Here is a 16,024-nt window from a genome sequence, read left to right as displayed (position 1 = left end):
TGGAAAAGGCTTCCTCTGCCTTGGGACTCTGAACTTTTTTGGGCAATGAGGGAGCCTCTACCTTGTAGTCATGACAACTCCAGAGGCACTAATTACTTCTTCTTCTTCTTTCGGCTGCTCCCTTTAGGGGTCGCCACAGCGGATCATCTGCCTCCATCTTGCCCTATCCATTGCCTCCTCTACTTTCACACCAACCATCTCCATGTCCACCCTAACTACATCCATAAACCTTCTCTGAGGTCTACCTCTTCTCCTTCTACCCGGCAGCTCCATCTCCAACATTCTTTGCCCAATATATCCACTATTCCTCCTCAACACATGTCCAAACCATCTCAACCTGGCCTCTCTGACTTTATCTCCAAACTGCTCCACCTTCACTGTCCCTCTGATCTGCTCATTTCTAATCTTGTCCAGCCTTGTCACTCCCAACGAAAATCTCAGCTTCTTCATCTCCGCCACCTCCAGCTCAGCCTCCTGTCTTTTAGACAAAGCCACAGTCTCCAAACCATACATCATAGCAGGACGCACTACTGTCTTGTAAACCTTCCCTTTCACTCTTGCTGCTATCCTTCTGTCACACATCAGCCCTGACACCCGTCTCCACCCACTCCATCCTGCCTGCACCCTCTTCTTCACCTCTTTTCTACACTGTCCATTGCTCTGGATGGTTGAACCAAGATATTTGAAGTCATCCACCTTTATGACCTCTACTCCTTGCATCTTCACCTTTCTACCTGCCTCCCTCTCATTCACACACATGTATTCCGTCTTGTATCTACCGACCTTCATTCCTCTCCTCTCCAGTGCAAACCTCCACCTCTCCAGATTCTCTTCCACCTGCTCTCTACTCTCACCACAGATTACAATGTCATCTGCAAACATCATGGTCCATGGAGCCTCCTGCCTGACCTCATCTGTCAACCTGTCCATCACCATTGCAAACAAGAAGGGGCTCAAAGCTGATCCCTGATGTAACCCTACCTTCACCTTGAAACCATTTGTCACTCCAACGGCACACCTCACCACTGTTTCACTATCCTCATACATGTCCTGCACCACCCTAACATACTTTTCAGCTACACCTGACTTCGTCATACAGTACCACAGTTCCTGTCTTGGCACCCTATCATATGCCTTCTCTAGATCCACAAAGACACAATGTAGCTCCTTCTGACCTTATCTGTACTTGTCTACCAACACTCTCAATGCAAAAATTGCATCTGTGGTATTCTTTCTGGGCATGAAACCAAACTGCTGCTTACTGATCTGAACCTCTTGCCTTAGCCTTGCTTCAACAACTCTTTCCCATACCTTCAAGGTGTGCCTCATCAACTTTATACCTCTGTAGTTACTGCAGCTCTGCACATCACCCTTGTTCTTAAAAATGGGGACCAGTACACTGCTTCTCCACTCATCAGGCATCCTCTCACTCTCCAGGATTTTGTTAAACAACCTGGTTAAAAAGTCCACTGCCTTCTCTCCTAAACATCTCCATACCTCCACAGGTATGTCATCTGGACCAACTGCCTTTCCATTCTTCATCCTTTTTAAAGCTGCCCTCACTTCCACCTTACTAATTTTCTGCACTACCTGATCCACTATCTCTCCCCCCTCTTCTTTCCTCTGACCAGACGAAACACCCAACACATTCTTGCCAGTTTCTCTCACCACCTTAGCTGTAGTTTCCCAGTCCTCAGGTAGCTCCTCACTGCCCCCAAGGGCCTGTTGCAATTTTTCCCTGAACTGCCTGCAACCATCCTTCTCCTTCAGCTTCCACCATCTAATCTTTGGCTCTGTCTTCACTCTCTTCCTCTTCTTTGTTTCCAATCTCATTCTACAGACAACCACCCTATGCTGCCTTGCTACACTTTCCCCTGGCACCACTTTACAATCTCCAATCTCCTTTAGGTGGCATCTCCTGCTAAGGATATAATCCACCTGTGTGCACCTCCCTCCATGATTGTATGTCACCCTGTGTCCTTCCCTCTTCTGAAAATACGTGTTCACCACAGCCATTTACATTCTCTTTGCAAAATCTACAACCATCTGACCTTCCGCATTTCTGTCTTTCATACCATACATACCCAGCACCTTTTCATCCCCTCTGTTCCCTTCACCAACATGTCCATTGAAGTCTGCACCAATCACTAATCTCTCCTCTCTAGGGACACCATCTACCACTTCATTAATCTTACTGCAAAATTCCTCTTTCTCTTCTAACTGACAACCAACCTGTGGTGCATATGACCTGACCACATTCAAAATCACACCATCAACCTCCAACTTCAGGCTCATGATCCTGTCTGACACTTTCTTTACATCCAGAACACTTTTCCCAAGCTGTTCCTTTAGGATTATCCCTACTCCATTTCTCTTCCTCTCTACACCATGATAGAACAGTTTGAATCCACCTCCAATGTTCCTGGCCTTGCTTCCTTTCCATTTGGTCTCCTGAACACACAGAATATCCTTCTCTCCATCATGTATGCAAGCTCTCTGCCTTTACCAGTCATTGTCTCTATGTTCAGAGTCCCTACTGTAACCTCCACACTCCTGCCTTCCCTTCTCTCTCGCTGCCTTCTAACCCGCCTTCCTCCTCTCCTCTTTGATGGTCTTCGACCTACAGTAGTCCAATTTCCACCGGCACCCTGCTGGTCAACAGCACCGGAGGCGGTCGTTGTTAACCCGGGCCTCGACCGATCCGGTATGGCAATAATATTTGTGATCCGCATGATAGTTTTGGCACAAGTTTTATGCCGGATGCCCTTCCTGACGTAACCTTGGGACCGGCACCAGAAGAACACAAAGTACACCCCTAATGGCTGGTTTGAGACACTAATTACTTGATTACACTAATTCCCAGGAAAGAGACAGTTTGAATCAGAATCAAGCTTTATTGGCCAGGTATGCTTACACATACAAGGAATTTGCTTTTGGTTACAGTAGCCCACAGTGTATCTGACAGACACTTTATAGACCGTAAAAAAAAAAATAGAATAAATAAATGACCATTACACATATACACACAGTCATACCTGTATTGGGCAGTCACCCAACATTCAGATTCAGATTCAGATTCAGATTCCTTTATTGATCCCAGGGGGAAATTGCAGTTGTTACAGTTGCAGCCATTTATGTAAAAAATAAACACTTTACTAATAATTTAAGACAATATATAGAATTTACAGTATGTACACCAGATTTAAGTACTCTACACACACAATTGTTGTTATTGCACATATGAACAGTTTTTTGAATCACACACTGAGGGAGGAGTTATGGAGTTTGATGGCCACAGGTAAGAATGACTTCCTGTGGCGCTCTGTGGTGCATTTTGGTATGATGAGTCTTGAGCTGAATGAGCTCTTGTGTCTCATCACCGTATCGTAGAGTGGGTGGGAGCCATTGTTCATAATGGCCCGCAGTTTAGACAGCATCCTCCTCTCCGACACTGCCGTCAGCGAGTCCAGCTCCACACCCACAACATCACCGGCCTTGCGGATCAATTTGTTGCATCTGCCACCCTCAGCCTGCTTCCCCAGCATGCAACAGCATAGAGGATAGCACTCGCCACCACAGACTCATAGAAGATCCTGAGCATAGTCCGGCAGATGTTGAAGGACCTCAGGCGCCTCAGAAAATAGAGACGACTTTGGCCCTTCCTGTAGAGGGCGTCAGTGTTCTTAGCCCAGTCCAGTTTATTGTCAATATACACACCCAGATATTTGTAATCCTCCACAGTGTCCACACTGACCCCGCTGATGGACACAGGGGTCACCGATGCCTTGTCCCTCCTCAGGTCCACCACCAGTTCCTTTGTCTTTGTCACATTGAGCTGCAGGTGGTTCCGCTCGCACCATGCGACAAAGTCCTTCACCGTTGCCCTGTACTCATCCTCTTCACCCTTGCTGATACATCCAACTATTGCAGAGTCATCAGAAAACTTCTGAAGGTGGCAAGTCTCTGTGCAGTAGCTGAAGTCCGTGGTGTAGAGGGTAAAGAGGAAGGGAGAGAGGACAGTACCTTGTGGGACTCCAGTGTTGCTGACTACTCTGTCCGACACACAGTGCTGCAGCCGTACATACTGTGGTCTGCCGGTCAGATAGTCAACAATCCAGGACACAAGGGGGGCATCTACCTGCATCACTGTGAGCTTATCGCCCAGAAGAGCGGGCCAGACGGTGTTAAATTTCCTGGAGAAGTCAAAAAACATGACCCTCACAGAGCTGGCTGGCTTATCCAGGTGAGCATAAACTCTGTTGAGCAGGTAGATGATGGCGTCTCCAACTCCCAGGCAGGGCTGATAGGCAAACTGGAGGGGATCTAGAAAAGGCTGGACTATGGGTCGGAGCTGATCCAAGACGAGCCTCTCCATGGTCTTCATGACATGAGACGTCAGTGCCACTGGCCTGTAGTCCTTGGCGTCACTGGGTCGTGGCGTCTTTGGGACAGGAACAATGCAAGATGTCTTCCACATCATGGGGACCCTCTGGAGACTCAGGCTCAAGTTGAAGACACATTGAAGTACTCCACAAAGTTGGGTAGCACAGGCTTTAAGCACCCTGGGTGGAACCCCATCAGGGCCTGCAGCCTTGTTTGTGTAGAGTCTCTTCAGTTGTCTTCTCACCTGGTCAGCAGTGAGACACACTGCAGAGGAGGTGGGTGGGGGAGGGATGGAGGTGTGAGATGGGCTATCACACGAGGGGGGCAGGCTATCAGGAGGGGGAGGGGGATATGAGTGGTATGGTCTGCTGAGGACTGGCAGCAGAGGAGTCAGGCTGGGGGGGGACAGAGCCTGCTGTGTCAAATCTGTTAAAGAACAGATTTAGCTTGTTGGCCCTGTCCACACTGACCTCTACTCCTCTGTTGTTGTTGGACCTGAAGCTGGTGATGGTCCTCATCCCATTCCAGACGTCCCTCATGTCGCTCCCTCATGAGCTTCCTCCTGTACTTGTTCTTCGCCTCCTTGATAGCTGTCCTCAGTTCCCTCTGGATCGTTCTCACCTCCACCCTATCTCCAGCTCTGAATGCCCTCTTCTTCTTGTTGAGGAGAGCCTTAATGTCCTTTGTTACCCACGGCTTGTTGTTTGGGTAACATTTAACAGTCCTGGTTGGTACAGTGGAGTCCACACAGAAGTTAATGTAGTCCGTGATGCACTCTGTGAGCCCGTCGACGTTCTCTCCGTGCGGCTCACAGAGTGCAGACCAATCAGTAGCCTCGAAGCAATCCTGCAGTGCCTCGTAAGTCTCCACAGACCATCTACTCACTATCTGCTTGGTCACAGGCTGACTCTTCACCAGCGGCACATAACAGGAGCTGAGGTGAACCAAGTTGTGGTCTGACCTACCCAGCAGAGGAAGGGGGGAGCAGCTGTATGCGTCCTTAACATTAGCATACAGCAGGTCCAGTGTTCTTTCCTCTCTGGTGGGACAGTCCACATACTGCGTGAAGTGTGGTAGTGCCTTGGCCATAGCGACATGGTTAAAGTCACGTGATATGGCGATAAAGGCACTCGGGTGTTGCGTCTGGAGACGTGCTGTTGTTGAATAAATGACGTCACTTGCCGACGTCGGGTTGGCAGAGGGGGGAATGTAGATAGTCACGATGATGGCATGCGAATACTTGCGTGGTAAATAATATGGCCTGAGTCCGACAGCCAACAGCTCAATGATAATTTGTGCAAAATATATGAAATATATTAAAGTGCCGATTGCAATTAACGGATGTATGGTGGCAAAAAGGTGTAGCACACTAAAAAAGATGTTGTGGGCCTGTGCGATGCTTGAGTCAGTGTGACTAAACAACTAGCCCCTTCTTTAAGTTAAAAAAAAAAAAAGTTCAATGGCTGCGGAAGGAGGAAGCTTTCAAGGAGTACTGGTGAGGAGTAAAGTCACTTTCTAGCTGCTGTGGGATCTTTCTGACCTTGCTTCTTGGATAGAGAATCAGCTTGTTTAAGTGGAAACAAACTACACAACAAACCACAGTTTGCAAAAGTCCAATCCACGAGCACATAAAAACCAGCATCAACAGTTAGTTAGTTCTGGGTCGTTAAGTGCTCAAAACAACTGCAACTCGCATGAAAATAGAGAAGAAAATAGTTTTCCTCTAAAGCTCTAGTTCAAAAGAAATTTAAAATGCTACAGCTCAGCTAAGCTCTTTTTATTTTCATTTTTCTCGCTGCTGTCACCTCTCATTTTTCCTGTGGTCTTCCTCTCTCATGTACTCCTCCTCCTCTCTTTCTAGTCCATCCTCCTAACCCATCAAACTAGGGAAATCTGTAATTGACATTCTGAATACCCAATCAGATGTTTCAACTATCCTAATTATTCTAAAAGCAGGGTAGGTTGTCTCTCATGCATGATTGTGCAAGTCTTTCTAACAGTTCTTAAAGTGATAGTACCTAAGTAGAATAATTCAAACATTAGAGTACTAATGAATCAGTTAGTACCCCAGGCTAAAAAGGGATAAGTAAAGTAACAGATAAGGTGGGTAATAAGGCAAGTAAGTTGGGTGCTGTAAGAAATGGTTGTCTGAGATGGTAGTTACAGAGGATGGAATGTTGCATGTTACTATATTTTATACTGTTATGGAGAGTGATGGCTTGTCGGGAAGAAGCTTCTCTGTTGTCTGGATGTCTTGATCCTCATTTGGCTGAAGCACCAGCCTGAGGGAAGAACCTGGAATATGTGGTGGCCAGGGTATGACGAGTAAGTGGAGATTTCTTCTTTTCTTTTTCCTCACACTGATCACCCTTTACTATAGTAAGCCTAGCTAATGGGTCGGCAACTGAAATGTTAAGAAAAGTCATTTTGTCCTTTAAACAAAAATATAGTAATAGTACGGAGTTAATGCTCAGTGCTAGTGGAGTTGATGATAGTACAGTCCCGGTAATTCTACATTACTGTTGTAGGGTACAGTCCACCTGGCACTAACGTGAGGGAGTCTCAGAATGAAGTCTGTGGGGCCATCAGTAACTCAGCATCTTTATGTTACACTGGAGACTTTATTAATGAAAATCTAAAGTCAGTGTTGCCTAAATTCCGCCAACATGCTGATTTTGTGACTCTTGGAGTAAACACAATGGACCTTTGCTTATACCAACATCCATGGCACATACATTGCATCTCCCTGTCCCCACCTCAGCTGCTCATACCACATCTCTTATTCATTCCAGCAAACAAACCTCTGCAAGTGTGCTAAAAATGCTGAATGCAGCCTTTGTGTCAGATGACAAAGCAAAAGCCAAACTGTCCCAAGCAATAGGCATTGAGCATTGAGGTTTAACATGGCCCATATAAGGGATAAGTGTGGACCTCCAGATAAGGGCCCTGGTCAGTCAGACATGTCATATAAGGGCTTAGTATGGGCTTTACTGTGGGCCCTAGTGAGCCTAATAAAACTGGGAGTATGTGCATGGTGGCAGCCCATACTAAACACTTCCCAAAGGGAACCTATTGAATGCTTAGTGTTATGAAGGCTTAGTGTGAGCTTCCTGAAGTGGGGCCCCAGTGAGATGTGACACCAGGGGCACATACAGGCCCCCGTGTTAAGGCCCCTATGATCACAGCCCACATGAGGGCTTAAAGTAGGCTGCCTGAAGCGGGCCACTAAATTTCTTGTGAAACTAGGGGTCACATGAGGCCTTAGTGTGGGCTGCCTTTTTTTTTTTTTTTTTTTCCTTTTTTTGATATTCCCAGGCCAACATTCCTTGGCCACAACCCCTTGCCAAGGAAGTGACCCCACAGTGGACCCAAATAATTGTATTTGCAGTGAGGTAAGATGATTCTGTGAGGTAAAATGTGCTAAGAATTACAGACCTTTTTCAATTTTGAGGAATCATTAGACCTTCTCTGAAAACCTAGAAAGCATAAAGGTTCACCACATTATCTGTCACCAAAAATATGATGATGACATGTAACTTACATACTTTCCTGGATGACTCTTTATACACACAATTTCACAATCCAAACATTTGATTTTATTGACATTGCCAGGTTTACTTTAAAATTGTAGATTTGTAACACTTTATATGAAATCATTTGATCTCACCCCTTGCCAAATGATTGATGTGAGCATTGATCTTTAGGTCATGAATCAAATTTTAGACAAACTTCTACTAACACTGAACTAGACTTTCTCCCTGATTTATTATTCAGTATACACATTTAATTTCCTATAGATTTGTTTTGTGCATTTTTAATTTACTGCATTAATGTATTCCAGTTTAGGATACAGCCTTTTCTATAGAGATTTGTGTTTACATGAGGATGACGTAAACATAAGTCAGTTATAAATGTGACTGATCTCTCCTGAAATTCTGCTCTAAAAGGTTTTGGCCTGCTACAGAAGGTATTGTATCAAACTGTTGTGAATCGGTTTTTAACATCCTGTATTGTTCTTTCATTTGTGATGATTCATTTTACAAAAATTATTTGCTATTGATTTATTTCCTATGTAAAAAAATCTTTTAAATCATTTTTGAGTTTATGGTTTGATTATTTGTAGTGTGAAAAAAACTGTTAGAAGGTTCTATTATTATTCTTTCCTACATTCAACAGACATGACATCTGTGGTGTCCCTTGAAAATACAACACTTATTCACCCCCCTCTATTTTACATCAGTGGATTGTACAACATGCCATATGCAAAGTATTACTATATGTTTTTATGCTTTATATATACTGTGACTATTTTAGGGAATTTTCTTATAATGGGTACGATATATCTGGCACATGCTCTACACACAGCAAAGTATATAGTTGTTTTCAACTTGGCCTTGTCTGATCTGTTTGGAAGCTCTTCTATTATTCCTAAGTATGCAGACATGTTTCTGCTTGAGAACCAGTACATATCTTACAAAGACTGTCTGACAAGCATGTTTTTTGTTTTTCTTTTTATGACTATGCAGTCATATACTCTGCTTATTTTGGCCTTTGACAGAGTAATTGCTATATGTTTTCCTCTGAGGTATCACGCGATTGTCACCAAAACCACAATGACTCTGATAATTGGTGCTATGTGGCTTTTCTCTGTATCTCTAATTACCATCCTTGTGGCTCTGATTACCAGACTGTCTTTCTGTAGGTCTATCACAATTGACAGCTATCTCTGTGATCATGGTCCCACCTACTTACTAGCCTGTAATGATAATTTTCCTAATATCATAATGGCCTATGTCTATGTTGCTGTTGTGCTTTTTATTCCATTGATGCTAATAGCTCTCTCATATGTTTGTATTGGTGTTGCTCTGTGTAAGATTTCACATGGTGCTGAGCGAATCAAAGCTATGAAAACCTGCACTTCCCACCTCACATTAGTGGGCATGTTTTATCTGCCAGTGACCACTGTTTATTTTACTGCTCGTACAACATCTGTACATCCAAATACTAGAATAATCAACTCAGTCCTAACACAAACAATTCCACCTATGTTAAACCCCATCATATATACTTTAAAGACAGAGGAGGTATTGCAGTCTATGAAAGTACTCTACCAACGGGTCAAGGTGAACTTTGCAATGAAAGATCCTGTGAAAAGTATAGCAATTAATTAATATAATATAATATAATATAATAAATGTGGTTTGGTTTACTGTCATAAAAGAGAGAATTGTTTATTGTTTTTTTACTTCTTGTTTTGGAGTTAAAAGGCTGAAATTCCTCCCTTCAGGCTTCCATTAAAATATTTTAATATTATTAAAACATGCATATGATTGTAGTTAACAAAAGTTAACAATGCAAGTAAGTATGAAGTAAGAAAATTTTATTTGTTTAGTATTTAGGCATACATTTGAATTAAAACTTCATTTAAAAATGTATATACACCACTTGAATATTTTAAAAATGTTCCAAAATTTGTTTTGAACTACCATGGTTATTCTTAATGTTTACATTTATGTAGCCATTGTCTTCAACTATAAAAACAGATGAAACATAAACAAAAAAGATGCAGTTGCCAAGGTAAGAAATACATAAACAATTGAAAATCTAAATCTTTTCAATGTAATATTTACTTCCACATACTGTTTGAAAGACACCTGTTAAGACTGAGCTTTAAAGAGCAAGGGAGCTCAGTAATGGCCTCAGCAGAGTACAGCATGTGTCATGTTCTATAATTCACTTCATAAAAAGCTTTTGATTACCAAATTACCATCACTAAGGTAATCCTAATTTTTCAAATGGAAAAAAATGTAATGCTTATTAAAACATTAGGGTTTTTAATTTTTTTTATTAAAAGAAAAAGGTTGATGTAATATGTAAACATTGTTAAAGTATGAGTATGTAGTGTCAGTGTCTAGTCCATGTAGTCCATATACAAAAATAAAGGGTGTTTTGATTTCAACAGCTTGTTTTGATTTCATCATTATTGTAATGTCATTTAACCAATAATTAATGCATTTATATGTTTCTGCATTCAGCCTATAACACATAAGCCATGTAGACACATAAGTTAAAAAGAGTGTTTCTGCACAAACTGCTTTTGAAGGAGGTACAATACATGACAGCCTCAGTATAGACTATTAAAATATACTCTATATGGACAAAAGTATTGAGATACCTACATTTACTTACATTAGGACACTTACAGGAGCTTTTATGACTTCCCCCCCTTGCAGCCATCAGAGATTACACACTTCTTGGAAGGCTTTCTACAAGATTTTTCAGTGTGTCTGTGGGAGTATTTGCCCATTCATCCAGAAGAGCATTTGTATAAGATCAGACCTCTTGATGTTGGACAAGAGGACCTTCCAGGCCAGTCAAGTTCTTCCACACTAAAATCACTCAGCCATACCTTTATGGACCTTGTTTTATGCACTGGAGCACAGTCATGCTGGAACAGAAAATGGCTTTTCCACAGGATTTTAATAATTTATCACTGCAGCAATAATCAGTAGTAAATAAGTAACTACATGCACATAACAAAAATGTCAAATATAAAGTTATAATTCCCAAGTCCACAATATGACTGCGTGCTAGACTCAGACTGCTCATCGTTAGGATTGAAAGAATTTCTCTTGGCCTGTCCTGTGAGCTGGCCTGTGTGGTCATACTAGATAACAAAGATGAAATAAACTAGAGCCCAACACTGCCACATCCATTCAGGTGTCACCAAACCCTGTGCCCTATATCTCTCCTGCCTGCAGTCTATTATGCAATTTGCATTAAATTAGAGACATGCCGTCCTAGCTGACAGGCTAGCTAGTTCAGTTAGTCAGCTAACCTACAGCATCATCTCAATATGGATAAGCAGAAAAGAGTGGAGCTGGAAAGAAGAGAATTTGTACTCAAAATAATTGTCAGCAAGTGAGCAACAAGTTATTCAAGAGAAAAGCTACCTGTACTGACATGAGCACTAATGCAGCTATATAGCTTTCATTCCTTCAGGAAAACAATAATGCAGTCTCTGCTGTGGAATTTCAGACTTTCACTGGCTAATTGTGTGTAACTGTTTGTAGTCATGTGTAACTTAAAGGTTCAGGACAGAATTCGGTCGCTCGCAGACTACCCAAGTGAAATGGGTTTATTAACAAAGGGAGGATCCAAAATCAAGGTCAGCTGGTCCACAGTCAAAATATGAACACAGTAACCAAGTGGGAAGTCCAAAAAGCAATGTACAAAATCCAGAAACAAGGTCAAACCATAAAATGCAGTAATACTGAAAGGGCAAGGCTAAAGGCAAGGTTGAAAAGGCAATGGACAAATGGAATGGTTGGTAATGCTCTGAGAACAAAGCCGGGGCTTTAATGTGTCTGTAAAGGTTTAAAGGTGTCTAATCAGTATTCAGATGAGACAGACCAGTGTAGAGTCATGTGAGGGAAATCAGAGACCACATGATCCAGGGTGGGGTACTGGGAGTCCAGAGGTTGGGAGGCAGGGGCAACAGGAATGGAGGGAAGCATGAGAATACCTACCTATGAAGAGTAAGGTGTGGCTCTGGAAATAGGATGCCCATGTTGACCCGCACCCACACGCCTGGAGGTATTGGACGACGGAACTCCTGAGCTGTCGCGGTGCTGGGAAAGGAATGTGGGAGCGACCACTTAAATGGGTATGGGGAAAGGACAGAATAGGAACTGGAAAGTGGCTTCTTGGGACGGCCTCTAAGATGCAGAGCTGGCTTATTGGGATGGACACTGTGGAACCCACCTGGGCAAACACCCTACACTATACCAATTAGAGTCCTTGGGCAAGACTCCTAACACCACCTTGGCCTGCCTGTGTATAATGATCAAATTGTAAGTCGCTCTGGATAAGAGCATCAGCCAAATGCCGTAAACGTAAATCAAGAGCAAATAACATTTTTTGTAAAATTAATCCTCACATATGAAATAAGAGTACAGGGTGTTAAAAATGATCCACAATGGTTTAATAGAATACCTTCTGTAGCAGGCCAAAACCTTTTAGAGCAGAATTTCAGGAGAGATTACACTCATTAGACACATAAACTGACTCATGTTTGTGTCATCCTCAAAATCGTACTGCCAAAAAACCTCAAATCTCTGTAGAAAAGGTTGGATACCAAACTGGAATACATTAATGCAGTAAATAACAAAAATGCACAAAAGCAATCTATAAAAAAATTAAACATGTATACCAAATAATACATCAGGACAGAATCTCTGCAATTCATGCAGTTTAGTCCACCAGTGTTTAGTAGAAAATAGCTACATAAAATGCTGCCTGCCAGGCACTCCGACATGTAAATGGAGCACAGATTTATCTTTGATCTCCATTTCTCTTAAGCCATTCGAAGAAAAAAAGTCCAAATGGTACAAATGGTTTTAACTCAAGGTTAAAATTACTGCATCCTTCATCCTGACACACACAATAGGTGTTTGTGTCAAAATTTGATCCATGACCTAAAGATCAAAGCTCACATCAATTGCCTAGCAAGGTGTGAGATCAAATGTTATCCTAAATCATACATAGTGTGACAAATCAACTGTTTGAAAGTAAACCTATCATAATTACTAAAAAATCATGCCTTTGAATTGTGACATTGTGAGTATAAACAGGTTTCGAAATCTTTCATGTTGCAGCTGCTGAATGAAATTCACCTGGAAGAAGGCTACGGTAATATGCGATCACTCTTTGTCCTGCTCTTTCTGTTTTTGCCTTTTTCTTGGTTTACTACTGCTGTGTGTTTCATGTGCCTTTGTTTTCTTTTGACATGTGCTTTTGTTGTCATGTTGGCTCCTCCCGTGTCCTGCTCTTTCTTCACCTGTTCTTTGTCTCTTAGAGATCATTGATCTCAGGTGTTTCTCATTTTTTGTTAGTATTTATACCCTTTTGTTTGATCAGTCCATTTGTCCTGCATTGTGTCTATATACCCTGTTGCTGTTTCTCTCATTGTTGATTTTGTTTCTTGTTTAGTTCTGTTTACTTTGTTAACAGTCTTGTCATGAACTTATTTATTTCACTCACCTCTGCTACTGTGACTTTGACTCTGAATTGTGTTTAAATAAAAGCCAGAGAGTGGGGCTGGAGGGGTGAGAACTGTCCATCAAAATCATCTACTACTTACTGGATGTCTGTTGAGAATGCCAGTGGACACTTAGTCACCAGGTCCTTCCCAAAGAAGAGTGGCATGGCTACAGCAGCAAGAGATGGAAGGCTTGTCAGTTCAGAACCTAAGACAAGTTGGGGGATCCAGAATGGGTAGGCTGAGTTTATCCCCACTGAATCAGAGGCCAGAGCTGGGAATATTTATTTCTGGGTTTTCATTTACCTGCTGTGCCCCAGGATGCTAGGAAAAGGGATCCCACACAATCTGTTAAGCAGCTAATATAAATTTTATTTTATGCATTCTGATTTGATTTATGAGCTTTTATTCTGAAATTTAACTGTCAACATTCACATCACACTTTTGTGACTATGGTAAGTACAGAAATACAAAACAAGCACTTTTCATCGTTGAGGGAGAACCTCAGTCTGTAGCGCTGGTCCCAATGTGTTTTCCCCCAAAATAAGCTTGGCAAGTCCAGCTGTTTTCGGTCATTCAGCGCAGTTTGCTACCTGTAACCACTTCTCTTCCTCATCCCCCCAGACAGCACCTCTCAACTGCTGTAAAGTTATGTTCCTGAGGACAGAAAAAAAACCCTGAGTATTAATGCTACTAAACAGTGAACAGCCTGTATTTTAAACTGGACTCTCTCGTTTTGAAGAACCAGCACGTTTACACATTCAGACCACTAACTAAGCTCACTAACGTTGGTTTGATCAAGCGAAAGAGTGACAAATGCAGCCTGTCAATTGACTGGATTTGATGCACAGGTGGCATCCTATCACGGTACCATGCTGAAATTTACTGAGCTCCTGAGAGTGACCTGTTCGTTCACAAATGTTTGTAGAAGCAGTCTGCATGCCTAGGTGCTTGGTTTTATACACCTGTGGCAATGAAAGTGATTGGAACTCCTGAAGTCAATGATTTGGATGGCTGGTTGAATACTTTTGGCAATATAGTGTATACACATACATACATACATACATATCTATATAATGGTGTATATATGTGTCCCTGCCCTGAAACCCCCTCTGACATCACACTAAACATGAAGTGTCTGTGGAGTGTCAAACTAACAGTGATGTATACTGATTTTCCTACAGTGGGTAAAATACTACTCATGGCATTAGTAGTTTAAAATCTTACATTTTAAACTTGTAATCTGCTCTGCTTTGTATGTTACAGTAAGACCTCCAGCAAATACTTCAACTTGAAGCTTCACTCTTAATACTGCAAGAAGTTTTAGTATAATATGCTTAACATAGAGCTGACAAATTCAGCTTACAATTTCATTTACATTTACATTTACAGCATTTAGCAGATGCTCTTATCCAGAGCAACTTACAAGGAGTGCTTTGTCTATCTAGAGAAAGTATCTTTGCTAGTTACCAATAGGTTAGAGAGAAAGACAGTCCTGAGCTCAGGTACTGCTAGAAAAAAAAAGTCACTGATAGAAAAGGAGCAGAGTTGAAAACTGAACTCTGTGCAATACAATACAATACAATACAGTAAACTACAATACACAGTGCAATAAAAAAATATAATATATAAGTGCAGCACAATATATTGCAATCAATACTTAATTCAATGCTCATTTAAGTGCTGTGTAAAGAGATGTGTCTTCAGTCTGCATTTGAAAACAGCAAGAGACTGCTGTTTGGACAGCCAGTGGGAGTTCAATGCACCACCTGGGTGCCAGCACGGAGAACATTCTCTACGCTTGTCTTCTACGCACCTTGAAGGATGGCAGATCAAGCCAAGCAGTACTTGATGATCGAAGGGCTTGTGGTACAGTTCGAGATTTCACCATTGCCATCAAGTTGGTAGGGGCTGGTCCATTTTTGGCTTTGTAGGCAAGCATTAGGGTTTTGAATCTTATGTGTGCAGCTACAGGAAGCCAGTGAAGGGAGCACAGAAGTGGGGTGACGTGGCTGAACTTGGGGAGATTGAAGATGAGCCGTCTTTAAGTTTTATGGACACTACTCATAATGCATTATGTTAATGACTATAAAATGTAATGCAATTTTTATAAACATTACATTATAAACATATATTAATATAGTAAAAGCTTGCTGAGCACTGTGAAAATTTCAGGGTGAGTGCACAAGCACATTCAGAACACAACACAGATAGGTAAGCACTTGATGATTGGTGTCATCACAGTAACAGTTACAGTCACCTGAAGTGTATTCCTATTCATGTGTTTTCTCAATTAGTATAATGGTTCTACACTCACCACACTTAAAATGATGGTTCTTCAAGGGTTCTTTAGCAAAGAAAATGGTTCTATATAGAACCATGCACACTCAAAGAATATTTTGCATGATTATAGGATTGTTTGCATTGTTAAATAGTTCTGCAGATTGATGGAGAATAGTCCTATAAATAACATTTTTAAAAAGGGTTCTATACAGCTTGTAACAATAGAAGAACCTTTTTGGTGCTATATAGAACCCTTTTCATAAAGGTTCTATATAAAACCATCTACAATACATTCTCCATCAATCTGAAGAACCCTTT

At 41.8% G+C, this 16,024-nt stretch overlaps 1 protein-coding gene across 1 annotated transcript; it reads left to right on the top strand.

Annotated features, from left to right (window-relative positions):
* The first annotated feature begins 3,240 nt into the window (after positions 1–3,240).
* LOC108439223 (olfactory receptor 1571-like) lies at positions 3,241–9,554 on the top strand. The gene is made up of 2 exons (XM_017717492.2): positions 3,241–3,247; positions 8,560–9,554. The coding sequence occupies exons 1-2, from the start codon at positions 3,241–3,243 to the stop codon at positions 9,552–9,554; spliced, it is 1,002 nt and encodes a 333-aa protein (XP_017572981.2).
* The last annotated feature ends 6,470 nt before the right edge of the window (positions 9,555–16,024 follow it).

This window comes from Pygocentrus nattereri, chromosome 18, assembly GCF_015220715.1.
Source record: "Pygocentrus nattereri isolate fPygNat1 chromosome 18, fPygNat1.pri, whole genome shotgun sequence".
Lineage (NCBI taxonomy): Eukaryota > Metazoa > Chordata > Actinopteri > Characiformes > Serrasalmidae > Pygocentrus > Pygocentrus nattereri.
This window is presented reverse-complemented; position numbering and strand designations above follow the sequence as displayed.